This window comes from Myodes glareolus, chromosome 20 (genome assembly GCF_982192425.1).
Source record: "Myodes glareolus chromosome 20, mMyoGla1.1, whole genome shotgun sequence".
In the NCBI taxonomy this organism is placed as follows: Eukaryota; Metazoa; Chordata; class Mammalia; order Rodentia; family Cricetidae; genus Myodes; species Myodes glareolus.
In genome coordinates this window covers 21,471,301-21,494,615 of record NC_142045.1, presented here as the reverse complement: position 1 = coordinate 21,494,615, position 23,315 = coordinate 21,471,301, and the positions used below count along the sequence as shown (strand labels likewise).

Below are 23,315 nucleotides of genomic sequence, written 5' to 3'. Positions count from 1 at the left end.
CTTTGTTAAACATGGAGAATTCCCCGGCCGCCCAGACCCAAAAATAATCGCACAGAAACTGTATTAATTAAAACACTATTTGGTCAATAGCTTATGTGTATTTCTATATAGTCCTTACATCTTAAATTAACCCATATCTATTACTTTATATTTTACCACGAGGCTCATGTTTTACTGGCAAAGTTCCAGGGCCAGCATCTGTCTCCTTCGGCAGCTACATGATGTCTCACTGACTCCACCTACTTTCTCCTCTATCTCTGCTTGGAATTCCTGCCTTGCTCTATTCTGCCCTGCTAGAGGCCCAAAACATCTTCTTTGTATACCAATAGTATACAGCGCATACAGAGGGGAATCCCACATCACTTTACTTCACTGCACTGCCATGAAATTATAAGAAACAAGGGAAGAGCTGACACCTGATGAAAAAGACAAAATTTTGGAAAATAGAAAGTAAATACCTAAGAGATTATGGATTTGACAAATTATGGATATTGAAACCTAGTGCCCATTGTGGGTGAGGGGATCCCAAAAGAGAAACCTAATTACAGGATACAACAGGGGAGGCTGAGAAAAGGGGGACACAAAACACCTTTGAAGAAGGATCAGAGAGTGGAGCCCAAACAGGGCTGATTGGGAGTAAAGGAGCCACCGTTCCCCAGTATCAGTGCCTGTCTGCCTGGGAAGAGACGTGAGGTTTTCTTTCTTTCTGAACTGAATGAGAAAGACACCGTATGTGAAATCAAAGCAGGAGACAGAGGATGAGCAGTGGGGAAGGTCGATATAGCAAATGGGAGCCCTCCCAGCCCCCACCTCAAACTCTGCTCCCAGAGTGCAGACAGCAGGTTTGTATGTCAGTAACCAAGCAGCTAGAAGAACCCTCTCTTACGAAATTATCTACCTCGAGAAAAGAGCCATGTCTGCTGGCCATCGGGGTATCCAAGACAGACTATATTCATGTCCAGTCTGCCTACCCAGAAGTGTGCCAGCCAAGAGCCCTATGCAGACTCACTTGTATCTTTAGGGAACTCATTTTTAAACCTAAACAGCCGAACACCACAGAATAATATTTTAGGACTGTCTCTAATATAAAGGACAGCAACCAGAAGCAAATGAACACACAATTGGCCCAGCCAGATTTTTAGTCAGCACGTGTATTGATGTGCAGTGGTTTCCTTCTCAGAATATTCAAGAATCAAAATTGTGCAATATTGATCTGTATTTGCACCCATGCACCTGTTTTTATTTGTTAGGTGTTCGCTTTGGCATCCTGTCTTTGCTTTTGCTAAAAAAAAAAAAAAAAAACAGAAAAGAAAGTACAAGTCACTGCTGTGTGCTGCAGCCTCAGGACCCTGCGGGGAAGAGGCGAGGGGAATTTGTCTCCAAGCTATTAGCACAGTGGTAGTATTGCAGGAAGAACTATGTAGGGAACTCTGTAGTTTTCTAAAATATTAGAATCATGGATGAACTTAAACCTTTTGATATCTAAAATTATTTCCAAGTATCAAATCTGCTTTAGAAAAAAAAGCCATTAGTGTAAGAAGTTTGGTGAAACTTTGGTGATGATGGACCTGTGTAAACTGTAAGATGGAATTTTAAGCATGCATAGCATTTGCGAGCACAAATAGCTTATTTTCAAAGGGCATTTCCTTAGTTTGGGAGTGTGTACTTACTTCAAATGTGTATGTAATTGATATAGAGAAAATGGTATATTTCTCTCTGGTAATTCTGTGTAGGAGAATACTAAACTCAAGGTCAGTTAGTAAATTATCACAAAGTGATCCTCGACCTTGACATACCATTAAAAATATTTTTTATTTATTTAACATCCTGTCTCAGTTTCCTCCCCTTCTCTCCTTCCAATCCCTCCCTCTCCACCTCCCTCTGTCCCCACCCAACCCCTATCCATTTCTCTTTAGGAAAGGGCAGGTCTCCCATGAATATCAACAAAACATGGCATATCAAGTTGCAGTAAGACTAAGCACCTCCCCATGTATTAAGGCTGGAAGAGGTGACCCAATATGAGGAGTAGGGTCCCAAAAGTCAGTACAAGAGTCCTGTGCCCACTATTGGGAGTCCCACAAGAGGACCAAGCTACACAGTTGTAGCATATATACAGAGTGCCTAGGTCAGTCACCAATAGCATAAACACTGAGATCAACACTCAATAAATGAGACCTCATGAAACTGAAAAGGTTCTGTGAGGCAAAGGACATGGCCATTAGTATAAAACGTCAGCCTACAGAATGGGAAAAGATATTCATCTACCCCATATCCAACAGAGGGCTGGTCTCCAAAATATATGAATAACTCAAGAAACTAGATATCAACAAACCAACAAATCCAATTTTAAAAATGGGGTACAAAGCTAAACAGAAAATTCTCAACAGAGGGGTCTCAAATGACCAAGAAACGTATAAGGAGATTGTGAACATCCTTAGTCATCAGGGAAACGCAAGTCTAAAGGACACATCATACTATAGCATCAGTTTTCTCTTTCAAAGGGTAAAAGCTCTTCAGGGTCATGCTTAGGCCTGGCTGGCAGAAAGCAGGGACAGGTGGACTGAGAACCCCAAGGATTTGGTCAAGGAGCCGGGTAGACATGGGCGTCTCTGCTTGTGGCGAGGGAGAAGCCGTCGGGAGAGTAACAATTGAGAGAAACATGGAGGTACTGCTTTGTTGTACGTCATTAGTGGTGGCAAGATATCAAAGTTTGATTGTTGACTTAAAAGAGAGAATCCTGAATACCACGTGTCTTTTCCCTCTTCTCCCTCATCTTGAACACTTGGTTCTTGAAGAGCCTTATTCTAAGGGATTTTGTCATTTCTGTAGCTTTTATTCTGATATACCTTCGATAGTTGGTTTTATTGTGTTTGGAAGCCTGAGTATATAATTTTAATGCAGTCAGCCTAAACTCCATCTTCGTTCTTAAAACTTTATTTAGTTTCTCATTCCTGTTTTACCAAAAAGCCATCTTTTGTCTTTCTGCGGTGTTTCCGTCTTTCTGCGGTGCTTCCGTCTTTCTGCGGTGTTTCCGTCTTTCTGCGGTGCTTCCGTCTTTCTGCGGTGCTTCCGTCTTTCTGCGGTGTTTGCGGCTGAACAGACAGCTGCGCGGCAGCTGCGCGCATCTTTGCTAACTCATACCCACACCTTTCTCACAGAACCCCTTGTTGTCTCAGGTGCTCCCCCCCCCCAACTGGCTGGGCACCCGCCGTCCTGGGTTCTGTCTGGTTAGAGTTGGTAGAAACTGCGTCATCTGTCATTTCGTGACTGGTCAGGGTCTCGTTAGTGTAAAACACGAACAGCGCCATCTGCGCCTGTTCCTCAGCGAAGACCTCTTTCCTGGCATTACCCGCCCTGCCCCCAGTTATGCCAAATACAGCTGATTCTGAAGCCCCGCAAATGGAGCTCACCCCTTCAGAATGATCAAGTCACTCAGCAAAGCCTTCCCTTGCTTCTTCTCTGTGTTTGGAACTGAAAACACTCAGTTGTCTCTAGGTGTAAAAGTAAATAAGCAAATAAATAAATAAATAACCCAGCCGCTCTCATATTTCAAAAAGTGGGGAACTGGCCACTTCTAATATTAGAAAGTTTAAGTAGAGGGTGAACTAATTTACATTTTCAATTTTCTACTAACCTGCTCTGTGGGAGTACAGTTAAGCAATCGATTATTTTAAGTCCAACTGAAGCAACCTTTATCTGAGTGTTTTGAGGAGGCTGTAGACAGTGCCCAGCACCAACGGTGGCACAGTAATTCTTCCCTCCTTAGGTCACACTAGCCTTCCATGAAAACTTCCAGCCCCTGCCCTTCTCTGTCTCCAGCTTTGTCCCCACCTCCCCGCACGACATCGTTCACAAAGCTGGCATAGAGAGCTTCTTTTCGTGCCAGTGTGACTGTGCCAGTGCCCTGCTTGAAAGCTCTTCCCATGAACCAGCTGGCCCTCTCAGAGCCAAGTAAAACTCCAGTGATAACACGTTGCCAAAGTTCTCCTCATCTGACTTGCTTGCCTCCTCCCTCGGTGCTGGCCTCTTCTGCGTTTACAAGCCAACGCTTCTAGCAGCCGTGTTCCATGCCTGGCTGTGCCTCTCCTGCTGCTGCCTCTGCTTGGAAACCCCCTTTCCCCTTCTTTACTTGGTGCATGCCTGCCATTTCCATTTTGACTTCCACGTGATATTCCTTTACCATGTGATGGTAAAGTGTGGCCCAAGATAATCCCATCTAGGACAGGTAGAGGATGGTGGCTTCATTGATTGTTTTCGTGTTTACTTGTAATTTTCAGCCCCGTGAAGCATATTCTATCTTCTGCATTTTTTTCGTGTCCCTCAGTAAAACTGCATATTAAAAGTCTGCTACAGCCAGGCATACTAGCGCACACCGTTTTAGTCCCAGCACTTGGGAGGCAGAGGCAGGAGGATCTCTGAGAGTCAGAGGCCAGCCTGGTCAGAGGTCAGCGAGTTCCAGGTCAGCTAGAAATGCATAGTGAGACGCCATCCCCAAAACAAAGCAAGCAAATAAAAAGAGTCTGCACAGCCCACACTTCTTGCCTAATTGCTGAAAACAGTATAGCCAACCACAGGTCGGGCTCCTTTTGGTATATGATGGAGTTTTCCGCTAATGGCTACTGACTCCGACTATATCCACATGTCCGTCATCGTGCCGGCCCACCCCACTCCTGAAACAGCAACTTCCTAATGTCTGTTTCCTTAGTGTACACCATGACTGAGTAAATTATAACCCCTAACCTACCCGTGGACAAAGCTGTGTTGTGGTGTTAGTTTAAGGGGAGTAGTTGTGACGGCAGCAGAGAAAACGAGGGTATTAGGATATCTGCCGAAGAAATCACAGTGGTTTGGGCCCAGATGAAATTCCCAACTGTGGATCCTGTTTTCAGTTCAGAGGTCCTCCTGGCTTGGGAAATAATAGGAAGAGAATTAATCCTTTGTTCCGAAGGCTAATAACCTTGTGGCATGAGTTGCCGAGGGCTGGCCTCACACCAAGACACTCCAGACACTCCGCTGCCCTCTCCCTGCCCCCACCCACTGATCTTTCTCTGCTGGAGTATGTCCAGCAGGAGTTGGAGGGTGCAATCTGATAACCCGAAGGCTGGTTCAGCCCTCCTTGGCTGGAGGGCACAGCCTGGAGCCTGCTGTCACCACCCTCCATGCGCACCTGCTCTTGGGGACGGCTTTCCATTCACTCTACCCTTTCCTTCCCCGCAGTCACTTGCCTGAAGCCAGTTTTGAAGGGACCTGCCCTGGGTGTGTCTTCTGTAGAGTGTGACTTTCCTGGAGACTCAGAGTCACGTTCAGTGGATCGGTTGAGTTTTATTTCTCTTTAACGCGATCTCCTCTCATCACCTCGTCATTTTATCTTTTCGTGATGCTGGGCCTGTCCTTTGTGCCGCTGGCTTGTTTGCCCAGGTCCTCGTTGCTATCCATAGTTTTCCATGCTTCAAAAAAATTGACACTTATGACTTTGTTAAGCAGGAGTATTTTATACTAGTTCATTGAAACCCATTTAAATTTAGTTACTTCTACACGTTTGCCAGCTTACTGTATATATAGATACGTGATGCATATAGATAGATAGCACTGTATATCTAGATAAATACTGTAAATAGATAAATAATGCCGTGCACGCTTTCCTTTTGAAAGAAAGGTTAGATCAATGGAGTTTAGAATTCTTGAGAAAATCGGATGGAAATGTCCCAGTTTTCAGTACCTTTACATCCTCGACATGAAATGGCATGTGTACGCTTGCCATAATACAATAGACTCCTCACACAGGCACAGGGCTAGAAGGTGGCTGGGCTCCACTTTCCCAGGCGGAGTGGCTCTCTGTGAGTTATGTAACCAACCTTCACTTCTGTGTCCTTTTTCAAAAAAATTTTTGGTAAATATATCAAGAGCAGGAAATGTGATGGCCCTAACACAGCATCTTATTAATCTTCCTCGTAAGCAGCTTAATATTTCCCGGCCCCAACTTCCAGCTAGTGTTCAGGTGGAGCTAATGAGAGCCAGATGACAAAGCCTACATGCCAGTAGTTTTCAATTGCTCTAAAAACTAAAAACCAGCAGAAGCGAATAATTGACCAACACCTTCAAAAACGTACATGAGTGGGGATCATGTGTGTATGTAATATAAGTATAAATGAGGACCTTTGACCCCGACATTCTAATGGCTTTAATAAAGGTTACTGCGTTGATCTGGAACTGCTTTGGTGTCGTTGGTTTAGGTTTTTTGAGACAGGGCCTCTCTATGTACTCGTGGCTGGCCTCCAACTCACAGAGGTCTGCCTGCCTCTGCCTCCCTGGTGCTTGGATTAGAGGTATGCACCACCATACTCGGCCCAAATTGTATTTTAATTACGAAATTTGTAACTCGTTAAAGTTCTGCCCATAATCACGAGAAACTCAAATACAGGAAGATGCAACTTAGCCTGCTGAGTTCTAATTTAGTTCCGCTGATGGCAGATTAGTCAGTAAACCCACAGAGAGGATGTTTTCCACTAAGAGTCAGACTTGGAAATGCCTTGACTATTTTTACAAGCTAACCTGATTGATAATTCCTAGATCACAATCACTGCAAGTGTGCTTGTTTTTAAGACACCACATTGAATGACTGACTTTTCATCCTGTGTGTGATGAAAAGATGTGGACTTCATCTGGTCCAAAAGTCAATGTTGGGTGTCTTCCTCCATCGCTCTACCCCTTATTTTTTGACAGAATGTCTCATTGAATCTGTATGTCACCAGTTCAGGCAGACCAGCTGGTCCCAAAGTCCCTAGCAATCCTCCTGCCTTTGCCTTCTCAGAACTAGGATTCGAGACATGCTTTGCCATCCCTGACTTTTTCCATGGGTGTTGGGGGAAACTGAGTTCAAGTCCTCACGATTGCTTGACAACCACATAGTAACTGAACCATCTCCCTAGCCCCATCCCCATTTACAGATCCGTCGGCCTGCAATGTCAGGTGCAGCAGCCATTTCACACGTTTACCTTAGACAGGCCACTGATGACCCATCACACCAGCAGTGCTATCCAAACCCAGCTTGCTGAACCATAGTTCTCTTGGGCTTATTTACAGGAACATGGCTGTGGTTGTTATTAGCAGGAGCATAGGTAACCCCAAAGCAGCTGCCTCTCCAAAAAGTTCTCCTCCAGTGTGAGTGACGACCTCCTAAAAGCATCACAAACACTCACACACTTCATTTAACCTTCCCCTACTGTATACTCCGGGATCTTCTAGAGCAGAATTATTTACAGTGAATGGGGTGAGTGCGAGAGAAAGGGGAGTGGGTGGAATCTCAGTTGGGCATCTAATGACCCTCCTTTCTCCCTCCTCCTATGAGGAAATGTGAGGAAGCCCTCCCATGTTAGGGTCTAGTGTGGGTGATCACAAGCTGCTCTGATGACAATGGCCATACTATGCCTAGGGATGACATTTTGTAGAATCTGGACATTGGGAAGATCCAAGACCTAATGTTTACTATGGGTTTTGAGGAAATTGTGATGAACTCCATATGTGAAAATGGAGAATTCCTCAGCTTAAAAAAAAATGAAGAGGGCTGGAGAGATGGCTCAGTGGTTAAGAGCATTGCCTGCTCTTCCAAAGGTCCTAAGTTCAATTCCCAGCAACCACATGGTGGCTCACAACCATCTGTAGACCTCATGTAGACAGAATATATACAGAATATTGTATACATAATAAATAAATATTTTTAAAAAGTGATGAATCTCTAATCCAATCATATTTAAAGCTTACATCCATTTCAACATATCCCTACTGTGTGAGATTTCATTTTCTACAGATTATTCTTTCAAAAAGCCCATCCTTATTGAAAACTCATAGCTTCTGCTCTTGGGTTCAGATTCCATTAGATTCACAGAAGCCAGTTCTGGCCAATCTTATGAGGCTGCAAACCTCTTCAGTAAGAGGCTGTGCTATAGTTTGGACAGCCACGTGTTAAAGGATTAGTCCCCAGATGGTGCTGTTGGGAAGTGTTGGGGCCTTTGGGATGTTGGCCTTGTGGGCATCATTGGAGGCGTGGGGGGGGGGGGTCCTGGCAGGCCTTCCTGACTGGTTGTACCACGCCCTGCTACTGTGAGCTGCCATCCTCCCCAGGGCCCAACACAAAGGGAGTGTCTGATCTTGTTACCTCCAGAACCAATGAGCCAAAATAAGCGTATTCTCCCTAAAGTTAACTACCTCAGATGGTCTTCACAGTGCAGTGATGCCCACTAATACAGGCTATCCAGCATGGCTTACGGTAACTTGATGGGAGATTTCTGCTGGAATTAAAAGAAGAACATGTTCTTTATTGGGGAGATTATCCTATAGAATGACACATGATGTGTGTGTGTTTAAGTTCTACGGAAAGCGTCTGATAACTAGTATTACTGTTTAATTGTTGTGGTTGCTATATTGTTGTTCTTCTCAATCTCATGATTTCATCAGTTTGCTTCATGGGTTGGGCTATGCTTTCATTATAGAGTAACATGTGCTGACTTTACAGATAATATTTAGTGGCTATCAGACATTGCTGGCTAAGAAGTGAGGCAAGGAAGCTGAAATCCCACTGATGTCAACCTTAGTAGGCCTGGGATTTTTGCCCCCTGTCCCTCCATACCACCCACAGAACCCTGGACGGGTCCCCCACACACACACCTCTCTCACAAATGTCAAGGCTTGAACTAAACATTCTGATTCAACCTTCTCTCCAGCCTCACACACTTTTCCTCCCTTCCCTGTCCTGTGTGGTAAAGAGACAGAGAATACAGCCTCCGACCTCCAGCTCAGTCTGACTTAAGCTGTCAGGAACTGGCCACTTACATAAACTGTTTAAAGTCAGAGCTGCTTTTCTCCTCATCTCTTTTCAGAACACTTTTCTCCAGGAAACGGTGCGGAGAGAGTGTGAAGAACGCTTTGAACTGACAGAGGCTTTGAGTCAGGCCAGAGAACAACTGTTGGAGCTCAGGAGGAGTGGAGGAAGCTTACCGTGTTCCCTCAGCAAGGGCACCCTAACCTACCCTGCCACCGCAGCCAGCAATCACCGCGAACAAAGCAGTGCGAGGCAGAACTGTGGACGAGGCGCCCACCCGCCCAGCCGGCACGGACTGCCAAAACCCACTGCTTCCCCAAGCCCAGATAAGCTCAAGAAGGTCAGCAGCTCCGGACTGCCCGCCCTTCCCCAGTCTCATCCTCCCAGGGGCAGGGCATCTTCGGTAAATGAGACCCGGCGGAGGTTGACCGCCATCCTTAGCCGGAGGCTGAGTCAGCAGTGATGACCAGAGCCAGGAGCAGTGCCAAATGTCCACGGTGTACACACCCTTTCACAGCCTGCCAGGGCTCCCTGGAACAAGGTGCCCGGAAACGTAATGTGTCTGTAGATGTATTTAACAAGGGCTGTAAAATGCTAGGAACTGTGAAGCCACACTTTTCAAAAGGCCTTGGAATTGGCAACAGAAAATGAAGTCGGTATTCCAGAGGGCTGATTTCCACGCTCATGTATGTATTGTACGCTCTGCGACCCTGGTCTTTTAGGGTTCTCAGCCTAGTGGGTTATTCTTTCTCCCTCAGTCACTTCCTATCTTCCATCCTCCCCCTCCCTTCCTGCTTTCTTTCCATAGCAAGCAGATCATCTCCACAAAAAAAAAAGTAGATTATATTGGTTTTATTGGCATTTGTTCATTTGGTTATTGAACTGCATTGATGTGGTAAGTATTTCAAATAGAAAAGGAAGTCCTTAATTTCCAAAATACTTCCTTCAAATCCTGGCAGAGCTAATATCATCATCCAGTGTTCCTCTACCTCGGTCTACCTGGTTACCGACGGCTTTGTAGGCTGGGCCCAGAAGTCGTGATAGACAGCCTGCAGAAGACCATCCACCGTGAGGCGGGGGGCCTGCTACGGAATGATGGCGACTCCCGGTCAGGGAAAAGTGGTTTGGTTCTCAGATTCTGACTACGGTTTCAGAAAGCAGAAGGCATGAAAATGTTTCTTGATGGCTCTTTTCTTCACTGGAGGATTCTGGCACACAGCTGAGTTCTACTGAACTTAGATTCTCCAGTCACTGGGACGAACTGACACAAGATCGCCTGGTATAAAGAACAGAAGGCTCATTTGGATTCAAAAATGATTACCCTTGGAAATGGGTAACTGCTTACAGTTTCTGTTCTCAGGGTGAGACTGTAGAATAAGATCTGCTCTCTGAAGTCATCTTAAAGCCACCCACTCATGTAGCTGTCCTACCTAGGGCTGGTGCTCGTCTGTCTTCTCCATGGGGTATTTGTCTTTCCGTTCTTGGGGAGTGAAAACCGACTTAAACCCTCTGCCTGCTGTAACATGGACCTCCAGCTTTCCCCTTCTCATACGGGGAAAGCAGTAACACGTGTGACTGTGGCACACTCAATTATCGGATTCGCTGCAGTATCGGTGAGAGGGATCATCGGTACCTGGCAGCCTCCCCACTGCATAGGAGAGTACCCTGACTAAACACAATCACAGTTACCTCCCGTCTTTCTGAGGCTTCCTAATCTCAGCGTAAATCCACACCAGATGCCGGGTGTCCTGACTGCTTTAGGTAGAAGTCTTGCGTTAGGATCAGAATTCTTCCCGTTGCCTCACAGAGGGTGCCATTCTTCACTGCGGTGCCTCACAGGAGAGCCCAGCAGCAGGGAAGCGTGACTGGAGGGTGGACTGTGGAGGCCACCCTAACCAGTTCTACAGATAAGAGCACGGGACCTAGCTGAAGGAGTATACTTGTGACCGGAGTTGAACCAGAGCACTGTTACTCAATCGCAGTCCTCCCAGCCTCCATCATGATTGCTCCCAGCACCACCCACCCTACAGTTAATTAATATTTGTCCTTTTTTAAGTCCCCTCACTTTCCAAACTTGAGTGTGTGTGAGAAGGAGAGTTGATTCAGGGTAAAATAACTACAAAGTAACACTTGCCCTTTGCTAATTCTGTTCCTTCTAGCGAATGCTAATGCAAATGTGCACCTATTAAAATAAGAAATATTAGTGGGTGTTTCCCTTCCACGGTATCATCTTGTATAATGCGGCAGGGACCAGTGCACTAGATCTCCTGGTTCTGAACTTTGTTTGCACGCTGAATTATAAATACCTGTAACATAAGTTAGACTGTAAAGGCCGCAAAGGCACAGAGCATCTTGGGCGACAATCTCTATCATCAGGTGAGACACGCTTGCTCGCTGTTTTGCAATCTCAGCTCCCATTGCAGGAGCCCGAGGCATACAATGAGTTCCTTTATTTTTTACCGTGAATGTGGGTCAATAAGGAGAGTCACATGCAAGCTTTTCTACGGATGTAAAGACTGTCATTGCAAAACCTGGTTTCTTAGTTTGTTGATACACTCTTGCTTTGTGATGAATGTCTGGAACTCAGAATGGAACCATTGTCTCTCATGAGGTTGTGTTATGTGCTACAAAGGTATCAGAGACGTAGATGGATAAACAGAAAAGCGGCAATTACATTTAGTTTAACCTACACCATCTGAATAGTGCAGATTGAGCTATGGGCATATCTTTGTATTTGGAGAAAGAAATCCTTAAAAGTGTCACGAGACACTAGAGGTTAAAAACCCATCTCCTTGATTCTCCCGGTGATGAACTCTCGGCTTGACAGAGTGTCATGAATATTAAGAAAGTAGTGAGGGGCTGGAGACATGGTTCAGTGACTAAGAGCCCTCGCTGTTCGTGCAGAGAGAACCCTGGTTTGGTTCCTGTCGTCCGCATGGCAACTCACAACCCTCTGTAACTCCATCTGGACCTGATGCCCTCTTCTCACTTCCGTGGGCACTGCACACAGGTGGCACACACACACGTATGTCCTGACAAAACGTATGTCCTGACAACACGTATGTCCTGACAAAACACCCGTGCACAGAAAGTAATCAAATAATTTTAAAATAATAAATAATTTTAGATTTCTGAGATTTCTGAGCATCCTATAGGTTAACCCTAAAGCTATCCACTTACTTTTTTCAACAAATATGGAGACTTTCGTTTAAAAAAAAATTGTGAGAGCTTAAAAAATGACATATTATCAATCCTCAAGAATTATATAGTAGCTGCCAAGAATAAAGCTTATGTGGACATAATATACATGGGAGGTGCTGAGTGAAATGTTGAGAGCAAGGTGGATGAAGCTTAGTAGGGGAATCAGGAATGCCTCAAAAAAATCAGTATATACAGCAAGACTTTAAAAAGAGGAGCAGAATTGTACAGAAAAAGGTAGACCAGGCAGAAGAAATGCATAAACAGACATGAGAATCGTAGAAAGCATTTGGTGAGGGGGCGGGGGTAACAGCCTGGGTACCTGATAGGCTGATCTCACTGCGTGAAGGTGCTGACTAAAGGCCAGTGCGTGCTTTTAGCTGGACATGCCGCGTGCTTTTCTGAAAATGAGGAGCTTTGCCCTGGCAGGGCTGTGCTGGGGTTGTGTAGGGTGGAGAGCCTGGAGGATGCAGCGGCAGCTGGCGGACAGTGAATGGTCCAGGCAAACTAATGAAGTTCTAATGAAGATACTGGTGCTGGGGATAAGGAATAGGCGTTAGATTAAAATTCTACTCAGGGCAGGGAAAGGATTTTCTTTTCTCCCGCTAACTGCAGTCTGAAACTGTTACCAGCCCTTGACACATTGGCAAGACTGCGTTTGATGGGCATGGCTCTAGTTAGAGGATCATCTCTATTTAAGAATATAATAGTCCCTCTGAATAATGTGAACTAGTGGGAGCTACATTTCATGTGGGAAACACATGATCCCACAGTCTGCTACACATAGGGCTGCTCCTTACAGGGGCATACAGATCTGAAAAGGCCTTAGGAATTGTAGAGGAAGAGAGAAGTGGACTTTAAACAGAAATAATCATGTCTTGACTCAAAGAATGTAACTACAGCTACACAGGGAGATTCTAGAGAGATAACTGTGTAATAAAATCTGATTTTCACTGCATGAAGGGAAATATAAAAGAAAATGCTCAAAGTAAAGTAAGGGTTATCTTAAAATCTTCACACTTTGTGGTACTAAAGAGACCTGATAACCATCACCTGGTCCAGATTTATAATCTTATACAAGTAGATAATAGTTCACTTAGTTAATTAGCTTTCTATTTGCATAACTGTGTAACATCAGACGGAATGAAAGACCCTGGGCTTCAACTCCTGGCTTACCCATCTCATTTCCAGACAAAGAATATGACCAGTGTGCCAGCTTTTTCCTGCTCAAAGTCAGCCCTTCCAGCAAGATCAGTGTCTGCTGGCAGATTGTAAGAAACGCAGAATTCCTCACCTCACACCCAAGCCTGCTACTGTCCTCCCCTCTCCTCCCTCCCCCTCCTTTCCTCCAGCCTCCTCTCTTCTCCCCTTCCTTCCCCTCCATCCCCTCTGCTCCTCTCCTCTCTAACCTCCCTGGTCCTCCCTTCCTCTCTCCCCTTTGCTCCCCCATCCTTGCACATGCTAAGATCTCCATCGCTGATCTATAACCCCAGCCTGAAGTGGTTTGTATTTGCATTAAGGGGTGAGTCCATTGCTCTTGGTGGGGTATCCCACATTGCTTAGCACAAGGCAGGCAATGGCCTTGCTGTATTTAGTCCCTTTGCCTAAGAGAAGGCAGTGGGGTAATGAGGACAACCCCTCCCCCACCATGCACCACACAGACCCATTTAACACCCATTTCCAGTGCATTAAGATTTTTCTACTTGGCCATTGATTGTGAATCCATAACTCTCCAGGAAAACTAGTGGATAAAGAAAATCAATACTCATTCCTAAAACTCTAAAACCTCCATGAGCCTGAAACAACTGGAGATTTTATTGTTTTAATCCAATAGAGGCATTTTGGTTTTAATTATTGGCAGCTCGTTAATAATCTTAAACTCAAATCTCAGAATAGCATGTATTTGAAACTCTGTTCATTTTTGTAATGGTGATGCTCATTGTCTTCTGAGACTCCGGACATTTTCTCGGGTGATGAAGTAAACAGTGTAAAATTTATTTGGCCAGGAAGTAGTTCTGAATCACTTAAATAGAAAACTAACTTGTGGCATTTCACCTGGATTAATATGTTTTAAAGACAGAATTAACACCAGCTAAACAGAATTCAGTCCAGATTTGCAGTCCCACAAATCTGGATAACACAGTGAGACGTTCAGCGCACCTGCCCTGGGGATCGTAAGCTCATTTGGTGATTTCCCCAGGAGAGCCGTCTTCTTTGGATACGCCATTCTTTCTTTCTTCTTCCTTTCCGGCATCGTGCACGCTGTGCAAGGGCGCCTGCAAACACCTGGGGATTGGTTTTTCTTTTCTGCTTTTCCCCACATATCTTCTGTTGAGCCATATTTCCAGTCCAGAAAAGAATGAAAGAAGCCAGGCAGGGTAGCACACACCTGTGATTACAGCCCCGGGGAGGTAGAGGCAAGAGGATCACTACAAGTTCAAAGCCAGACAGGACTGTATATAGAGATCCTCTCAGTCAATCAATTGATCACTGTAAAAATAATGAGACAGATTGACTTCATTTGCCATTTACAAGTTTAATATCTCCTGTTAGCATGCTTAGTGCTGATGCATGTATAGGTAAAATTAAAAACACTTCTCATAGTTAGGTAATTCAAACTCAACAATTAGACAAGTATAATTCGGGGTTTTGGAGCATTGTAGATGCTTTTATAAGGTATCAGTGTGTGGAAGATTCAGACCGGCAGTAGATTTATCTGCTGAAGATGTGAGCATCTGGCCCTGCCTCGCTGCCAGCGCTGTCTCTGTCTCCCAAGTGAGCTCGATGCGGCCCAGCACATTAATCTAGAGAAATCTCTCTGTCTTCTGCCTTCTTGAAGCAAATGAGTTCTCCAGGCGTAATTTTCTATCCAAAGCCTTAAATTTCTAGGGAATTAAGGTCACTGCCAAGATGCAAGTGACTTTTTTTCACTGGCTGAAAGCTGGGTTTCTGAAAACCTGGAGTAGCCAACCTTCTACTCCCTATGACCAGACTTTAAAATAATGTATTCGAGGTTTAAGCCTGGGCTGCAAGATTCGAGACAGGAATCATTTTCTTTTTCCATGCAGTATACAATACTTAAGATAAATACTGAGATATATACTTTTGATGAATTAGAGGAAAAAAACCACCACTTTAACAGCCCTGGCCATAGGCGTAACCCACGTGTTCCCTCCAGACTCAATCATAACATTTGCTCATGTTCCCTAGATTAAAAAGGGAAAAAACTGTGTATCTCTTATGCATATTTAGGTTAGAATCTTAAATAATTTAAGTAGATGTTTTGAGTGTTTTAAAGATAGCCAGAAGGTTATAAATGATGGCATTTGGAAAATTTTTAGCTTTATGATTTTTTAATGACTGCAAAACCTTTCTTGAACTACCTACCATATTAAGTTACTATAAATACATGCCTAAATTTCTGCAGAGTCTCTGGCTTGAGCTGCTGTGATAGTCATTATTGCTATAGCAACCTTAAGATGACATAAATATATATTAATGAATAATTATGAATCACAAAAATTACATTTTACTACTAGTGCATTTGCTTTTTAAAATTTGGTGTGTGCGGCTGTTTGATGTGAGTGTGCACATGTGAGTGTGCAAGAGCCATGGCGTGTGAGCAGAGGTCAGAGGGCAACTTTGGGGCTCCAGTTGTCAGCTTCCACTGGGACCCTGATCCTCCGGCTTGCACACCACTTGCTTTGCTCCCTGCGTTCTCTGAATGGCCCTCAGCACTTTTCTGGTGTGTCAGATCATATCCTTTTCCTTGTGTAATGGAAAATTAAAGTGTATCTAGGGATGATATTTATGCCTATAATCCTAGCGGGTGAGAAGTCGAAGCAGGAGGATGGTGAGTTCAAGGCCAGCCTGGACTACATCATGAGTTATTGGCCAGTCTGAACCGTGAGACCCTGTCTCACAAACACTATAATGACATCAGAAGAACAGGAGGGGGAAGGAAGGAAGACAGTTACAGGAAAAAAAAATAGTGATTGACTTGTCTGTATATAGGGTATTAGTTATTTTGAGACAAGTTCTGCTGTGTAGCACAGGCTAGCCCTGAACTCATGATCTTCCTACCCCAGCCTTCCAACTGCTGGGATCACATGCATGTAGCATCATGTGAGAATTATTTATGTCTTATTAACTGGTGAAAAAAATCAGCATTTTAGAAACTTTTCTCTGGAATATCTGTAATATACTAAATGAAAGTACATCAATAAATGTTGATAATTTATAAATTTGCATTATACTTAAAAGAATTGGTGATACTTGCATCTACTGTATCTATTATTTAAAGATTCCTTATAGCTGATTTGTATCCCAGGCACAGACACCAAGCAGAGTCCTTATAAAAGTGTATTGTGGGAGGAGACAATATCAACTTTTCTTACTATTGACACTTTTGCTTTGCTTTAATGAAACTGTACGCACTCAACATTAGACCTGGTTAGGGCCCGAAGACCCGCAACCCAGTACGGAGACTGTTCTGCCTTTCCTCAACCTGCTACCACACAGGAATATCAGAGGCCTTGGAAGTTTTCCCTGTCACTTAGGACCTTGATTCCTAGATAACCAAAGAAGCAATAAAAGGAAGTGCTGATATTGTCCTTGTGCGTTTCTGTAAGCACGGGCCTGTGGAAGTCCCAGTAATATTTTTAGTCAGAAAGACCCCGCAACCAATTAAGCCTATGGACTTACAGAGTCTTAGGACACACCTGTCAAGGAAGTTGGGAATACGGATGCTTGCAATAGGGAGAGAAGTGTAGTCATGAAAACTGGATCAAAATTCTTTGTGGCCTACATAGCTTAGAACATGAGTTCTAAGCCAACAATAGTTACTGTCATTAAATTCTTATTTTTACAAATCACCTTGGAGCAAAAGAAAATTTATTCCATTCATACCCTGAATATAGTACACAGATCAGAAATTTAGAGGTTCTGGTGTCATGCTTAAGGATTTAGGTATAGTTTGAAGGCCTTAAAAGGTGGTTTTCTAACCATATTTTTTTTTCTGCTATCAAGGATTGGACCCAGGTGAAGTGCTTTGCCACTGAGCTAATACCATAGCAATTCACCTTCTAACTGGAGGTTTTCAATTGCCCGATGCATTTCAATGGCACTTGTGTACACTCGCTGTTTCTCAGCACTGATATTCTAAATAGCCTGACTTTAACTTCACAGACCTACTCTTAATTGCCATGGTCCTCAGATACCTAGGGCTCCTGCAACCATCCCTACCTTCCTTGGAACTAAGACAGCATGCTATTGCTAGAGCACAGGGCAAGGCATCTCACTGGGTCTGAGGACATGTGCCCAACTGAGCCACACCCTGACTGCACTTCAGCCCCAAATCTTTATGAACTATTATATTTATTAAGATGTATGTCTTTTCTGACCTTAATAGTATGAAAGCAGCTAACCATGTACTGAAGACAAGAGTGTGTTGATGTACTGTTGAAATCCAGCCATTAAAGGTGAACCAGAAACTCATCTTCTAAGCTTGACGCCATGGTTTCACCATTGAACTCTGCATTAGGGTTCTGAATGTCCAGGAAAAGTGGCAAGAGTTTTGTCTCAGCTGTCCTCCTTTGTCTTTGGATTTAGTCCTTGCACTCTCCAGGGGATAATTCAGTCTCTAGTCTCCCAACTTATCTAAATGTATCAAAGATGGGCCTATTAGACTCCCCCGGCCCACTCAGACTAGAATCAGAGTGTCCCCATAGGTCACCGAGGGATTTTCCTTGATTATCAAAAAGACATAAATGAAAAGACCTGGGGCCCTCCCTGCCTAGTAGAAGGGCTGTCTCCACAGGCTTCAGGCTATGCCCCTGCTTTGTTCTTGAAGTTTTAAAGCAGAATTGAATTTCCAGTGTAAATGGCATGACATCTGGCTAACAGGTCTAGGGGCAGCAGCTGTCTTCCAGTTACCATTTAAAACCTGATCCTGAAAAGGGAAAGGGTCCGACATCACAGCAGGCAGGCAGCAAGACAGCAGCAAGAATTGGGGCCCCTTTGTTTTGCCACACGACTCTGCCCCTCTAGACACCAAGGCTACTTTGCTCAGAATATGCCGGCATGGCAGTTCCTTAAGATGGCTTATGTGAGTGGCAGTGGACAGAGAAAGGGGACCAAAGGTGTCACGACCTGGACAGAGGAACTTTCCAGAGTGTAGCACCAGAAGACCGAGTGGCACGAACAAAGAAGCCCCAAGAGTGCAGCCCTTTGTGGCAGGGTGGTCCTAACCATTGCGGGATTAACAGAAACAGTAACAGCTAATACAGTTACAAAGGGCAGAGCACCTTGCCAGAGGCTTGAAATGGGTGCCACTTCCTCATCACCAGAACCTTAGGAACTAGCTGTATTAGCTTCCTTCTACAGGTGAGGGGAGAGAGGCACAGAGAAACTAATCAACCCTCTAGACCTAGCACAGCTATTAAGTGGCAACCCTGGGTCTAAGAGACGAGGCAGTACAGGTAGGGAATGGCAGTATGGTCTGCTTGTCACGTGGTCCTCCGAGTGTCTGAAAATAGACTGTGTTCTTCATCGCAGAACAATCTGAACACCGTCGTTGTGCTCTGTCTGCTGACAAAGAAGTTCAGCCTCATCTGAGGGCAAAGACTCAACAAAGGGCAATGAAGCCAGTGTGGAGAACGCATTATGAAGCAAAAGAGAGTGTAGACAGACCTGGAAAGGACCTTAAAATCCTCTAGGGGGTCCTATAGAAAGTTATTTATATCCTATAAAAATGAAATACTCTAGTCTTCATATTTCTTTTTAAAAAATAATTTTCTATATTAAATCTTTAGGTCCTGTGCTTTCATACCTGTTTCTAAACAATGCTCCCATACAGGGAGATAATGCTTCTCCCAGAAGCCATAAGACTTTAGGCAAAAATCTCAGCGCCAGGTGTACAATAGCTCCCTTTGAGGTTTTTTTGTTTGTTTGTTTGTTTTCATCAAAGAGCGTCCAATGGCCCCCAAAGTAATAAAAGGAATTATCATTGTCTTTGGTTGTCTATCAACCAAGCAAAACTTGATGGTAATACTTTATTGCTGAAGACGCCACACATAGTCAGCCACAGGATATGGAGCATCCAAGCTGGAAGTGAAATCTTTCTCCCTTCTAGATAGCTATCGTATTTATGGCAAGTACTTTGGAGGCTGCCCCAGGAGCAGTCATCAGCAGTCTTATCTAGTTGTGAGTGACAATGATGAGCAGCCTGGGAAGGCATGCCCATTGGTGCAATAGTGGCACAGATGCTACGGGAGTAACCAGTCACTTTCTATTTGAATCTCAGCCCCTCCACAAAAGGGAGCTCAGTATTTGGAACTGGCCTATAACCACCTTGGAACTATAGCCTGTGACTGGGTGGTCACAGGCCCCAGAGAGGATCTACTATTGGTGCTTTGCTAGCTGGAAATACATTCTAAATATTCACCTTTATCCTCGTGTATAGATTAGTACAACTCTCAGCTTTCATCAGAGAAGCTGTTTTTTGCTGTGAATTATCTATAAAAACAATTGGTAGAAGTACAGAAAATGGAGTGCCTGGCCCTAAATGGGGCATCTATGTTGGCACTACCACCTTCCTCTGAGGCTCAGGGAACATTGCAGAAGAGAAGGACATCTATCTGACTGTTACAATCTTTCTAGATTGTAAGAGTCAGTGGTTGAGAAGGACTGATTCAAAACTGCCTTCTGGATATGCCATGACCATGGTTGATGCACTCACAAGCTCAGCGGGCCAATGCAAGATTAGATCCATCATTTCATCAAGGAAGGGGAAAGGGCCCAGAAGGCCCCACTTCCGCCTGAAAGTTAATGGTGACTGAAAGAAGGGCTGTCACTTTCTTTAGTGTTGAAACCACTGGTAAGTTGCCTGCCCATAGTCCAGTAACAACAAAACAAAACAAAGCTCCCATCCATTCTCATGAAGGCAGTTCTATTTAAACTCCGAGGGTCACACAGGGAAAAAAGCATGAATGTGTTCAGCAGAATGGTTTCAGCAAGAGGAAGAAGAGGGATGAGGTAAAGGGGTGAAAACACAATTAGTCTCATGTGTGAAATTGGCAATGAATTTTTTTTTAAAAGAAGGGCTGGAGAGAGAGCTCGATGGGTGAGAGCTTCCTGCTCTCTAAAGAACCTAAATTCAGTTCCCAGCACCCACATCAGGTAGCTTGCAACTACTTGTAGTGCTATCTCAAGGGAATCTGACACCTTTTCTGGCCTCTGTGGGTACCTGCACACACACACACACACACACACACACACACACACACACATCCACTTTAAAAAAAAAACTTTAAAAATAAAAGTAAACAAAGCAGGTATAAGGCTAGGAGTATGCTCATTGGAAGAGTATATGCTCTGTCAATCCCCAGTCCACAGTGGAAATTGGAAAGGATACAGAAAAAATCAGCAGCCAGGCCATGGCGGCACAGGCTTTTAATCCCAACACTAGGTGGGTAGAGGCAAGTGGATCTCTGTGAGTTCAAGACAAAGCGAGTACAACCAGGGCTGTTGTACTCTGTGAGTACAACCAGGGCTGTTACACAGAGAAGCACCGCCTCTAGAAGGAAGGAAGGAAGGAAGGAAAGAAAGAAAGAAAAAGGAAAAAATGAGTAATGAAAAATGACAAAGGATATAACCATCACCATCCCTCAAAAGAAAATAAGGTCCCCCAAAATACAAAGTAAAAGAATATTACAGTTACTCAGAAGGAGCAAAACAACAACAAAATAACAGCAAACCTCTTTAGATGAAATCAAAATCACAATGTACAAAAATAAAGGCACGCTCTAAATGTAGTGGTCGTGAGTGCTCTTGAAAATTGTAAACATACAACCTTCAAGGCATTGTCACAGAATACAGTCCTTTATACTCAAAGCTCATTCACCGTAATTGTTCATGTTTCATACTGCTGAAGTAGGAAATCAGCACCCATGAGTTCAGGGTGCATAAATGCCATTGTTATGTTACAGTGTCAAATCTCTTCGTTATTTCTTTGACTTATCAGGTGCATCCTGCTTCTCTAGATTTTCTCTCGCCATCTTTGAATATTATTATTGTCTCTCCTCCCTCACCTCCCAGCAGACCCTACTCTTTTAAAAGTGATTTTTTAAAGATTTATTATTTGTGTGTGTGTGTGTGTGTGTGTATGTGTGTGTGTATGAGAGAGAGAGAGAGAAAGAGAGAGAGAGAGAGAGAGAGAGAGAGAGAGAGTACATGTGTGTGCTGGTGCCCACAGAGGCGAGAAGAGGGCACCAGATCCCTTGGAACTAGAATTATGGGTGGTTGATCCACCCAGTGGAGGTCCTGAAACTGAACGGCAGTCCTTTGTGAGAGCGGCCATAGATCTTAGCCACCGAGCCATCTCTCTGTCCCCTAAACGCAGTTCTTTCTATTCACGTTTCTTAGGAGCTACCCTCAACGTTCTAATGTGCTCCCTGCATGGTGCTAGAGACTTAGAGCAACTTCGCTATCATGTTCATCTCCATCTGCTTCATATCATACTTGACAAGCATTCGAATTTTATACTAGTTTTAATGCCATAAATTATTGATAGAAAATACTGTTACTGCTATATGCCATCAGTATTTGTTTGGATTTACTCACTGTTCGTATCTTCAATCCTTCACCCATTTAAATTTTCTGCCCACGGTTTTCTGTATTGCGGACGTTCCTGCATCTGGCTTCAGAAATTTGCTGCTAAGTCAGCAACTCTTGTGCTCTCTGAACTGTCTTTCAATTAGTCTGCTTTTGGTTTTAGTCTTGATTTGGCTTTTGGATACGAAGTCTTACCATATCCAATCTAGCCTTCAAAATCTGGTTTCAAACCATCCTCCTGGATCAGCCTTGGAGCAGCTGAACTAGAGGCAGGCATCACCATGCCAGGCTTTTGTCCAGTTTTTAGTCAGCAGTTTTGATGACAGACAAGAGTTCTTTTTTTCTTTGCCCACAAACTTTTCTTTAAGACACAGCAGACCTTGGCTGGAGCTGTAGTTCAGTTGGTGCTCTGCTGGCCCCCTATGTACAGAGGCCTGGCTTTGATATGGGTGTAAACTGGTGTGCTATCACACACCTCTAAGGACTCAGGATGTAGAGGCAGGAGGATCACAAGTTCAAGGTCACCCTTGACTACACAGTGAGTCCAAGACCAGACCTGTCACAGATACACTAGCCCAAGTCTCTCAAAGGAAAAACATCCCAATTTGCTTCTTTTGGATGCTGTGTTTGACGTCTCTCTAGTGTGGCTTTGCCACCTGTTTCTATGGAGTCTCTCCTGATGCTTTACTCTCTGGAGAGGAAGAGGGGATGAGCTTTTGTTGTTTGGATTTGTTTTTCAAGACAGGTTTTCTCTGGGTAGCCCTGGCTGCTCTGAAACTCGCTCTGTAGACCAGGCTGGCCTCAAATTCAGAGATCTGCCTGCCTCTGCCTCCCTAGGGTTGGAAGTAAAGACATGCACCACCACCATGGCCAACTTCGGAATGTTTAAATGTCAGTTTGTGCTCTTGGATTTTTATTGATAGGAGAGCCTGACTGAGATTGTATTTTTTCCAGAAAAGATTTGCATTCACTCAGCTGATTATACAAATATTTGTGGAAGATTTTAATTAAAATTCTCTTGATTTTTCAGATAAAGGCTATTATAGAAACATACCAAAAGCCAGTGAGGGGTAGGCTATGATTACCAATTCTCAATAGGATTGCACTCCAGGCTTCAAGGGTAGTGTCAGCTCCCAGCACCATGGCCAAGGGCATGAATTGTCCCTTTCTTTTTCCTTTAAGGACCACACCAAGGCCTGGGAACGGAACCAGTAAACTGGACTGGGTACATCAGTGTGGCTGTCCCTGCAGAACTGTGACACCTCTATTTCCCATTTAAGGGAGATTGGTCTTATACAGAAACACACTCCGAAGTTACACTGTAGGTGCAGCTGTTAGCATTCAGGCATTATGCTGGCCAGTCACCTGGCAGGGTGCGCTTACCAATCCTCAGGCAGGACCCTGACCTGCTCAGGGTCCTGATGACAACTTCAGCTACTTCTCTACAACTACGTCCCCTCATAAAGCCACCCTGCCCACCCCGCCTCTCTTTCCTCTCTTCTGCCATGCCTGTCTCCAGAGGCCCATCCCCCCTTTCTCATTCCCTTCTCCCAATAAAATATCCTTCAAGTGAGCCCTGCGGCATGATGGAGTGCCCCCCCCCGTCGTCGTTTTTTAAAATTATAACAGCCACCGAATTCGTTGAGAAGATTGATCTATCTTTGTTTGGCTTGGAGATCAAGCATTC

The 23,315-nt window shown here is 44.3% G+C and overlaps 1 protein-coding gene across 4 annotated transcripts in view; it reads left to right on the top strand.

Annotated features, from left to right (window-relative positions):
* Positions 1-16,281, top strand: part of Lekr1 (leucine, glutamate and lysine rich 1) — a 164,522-nt gene extending 148,241 nt beyond the window's left edge. For all 4 annotated transcript variants that reach the window (XM_085682469.2, XM_087899464.1, XM_085682470.2 and 1 more), the window contains one exon: positions 8,877-16,281. In XM_085682469.2, coding sequence (XP_085538595.2) covers positions 8,877-9,281 — 405 coding nt within the window. In that variant the 3' untranslated portion in view covers positions 9,282-16,281. The remainder of the gene's footprint in view (positions 1-8,876) is intronic.
* Positions 16,282-23,315: the final 7,034 nt, after the last annotated feature.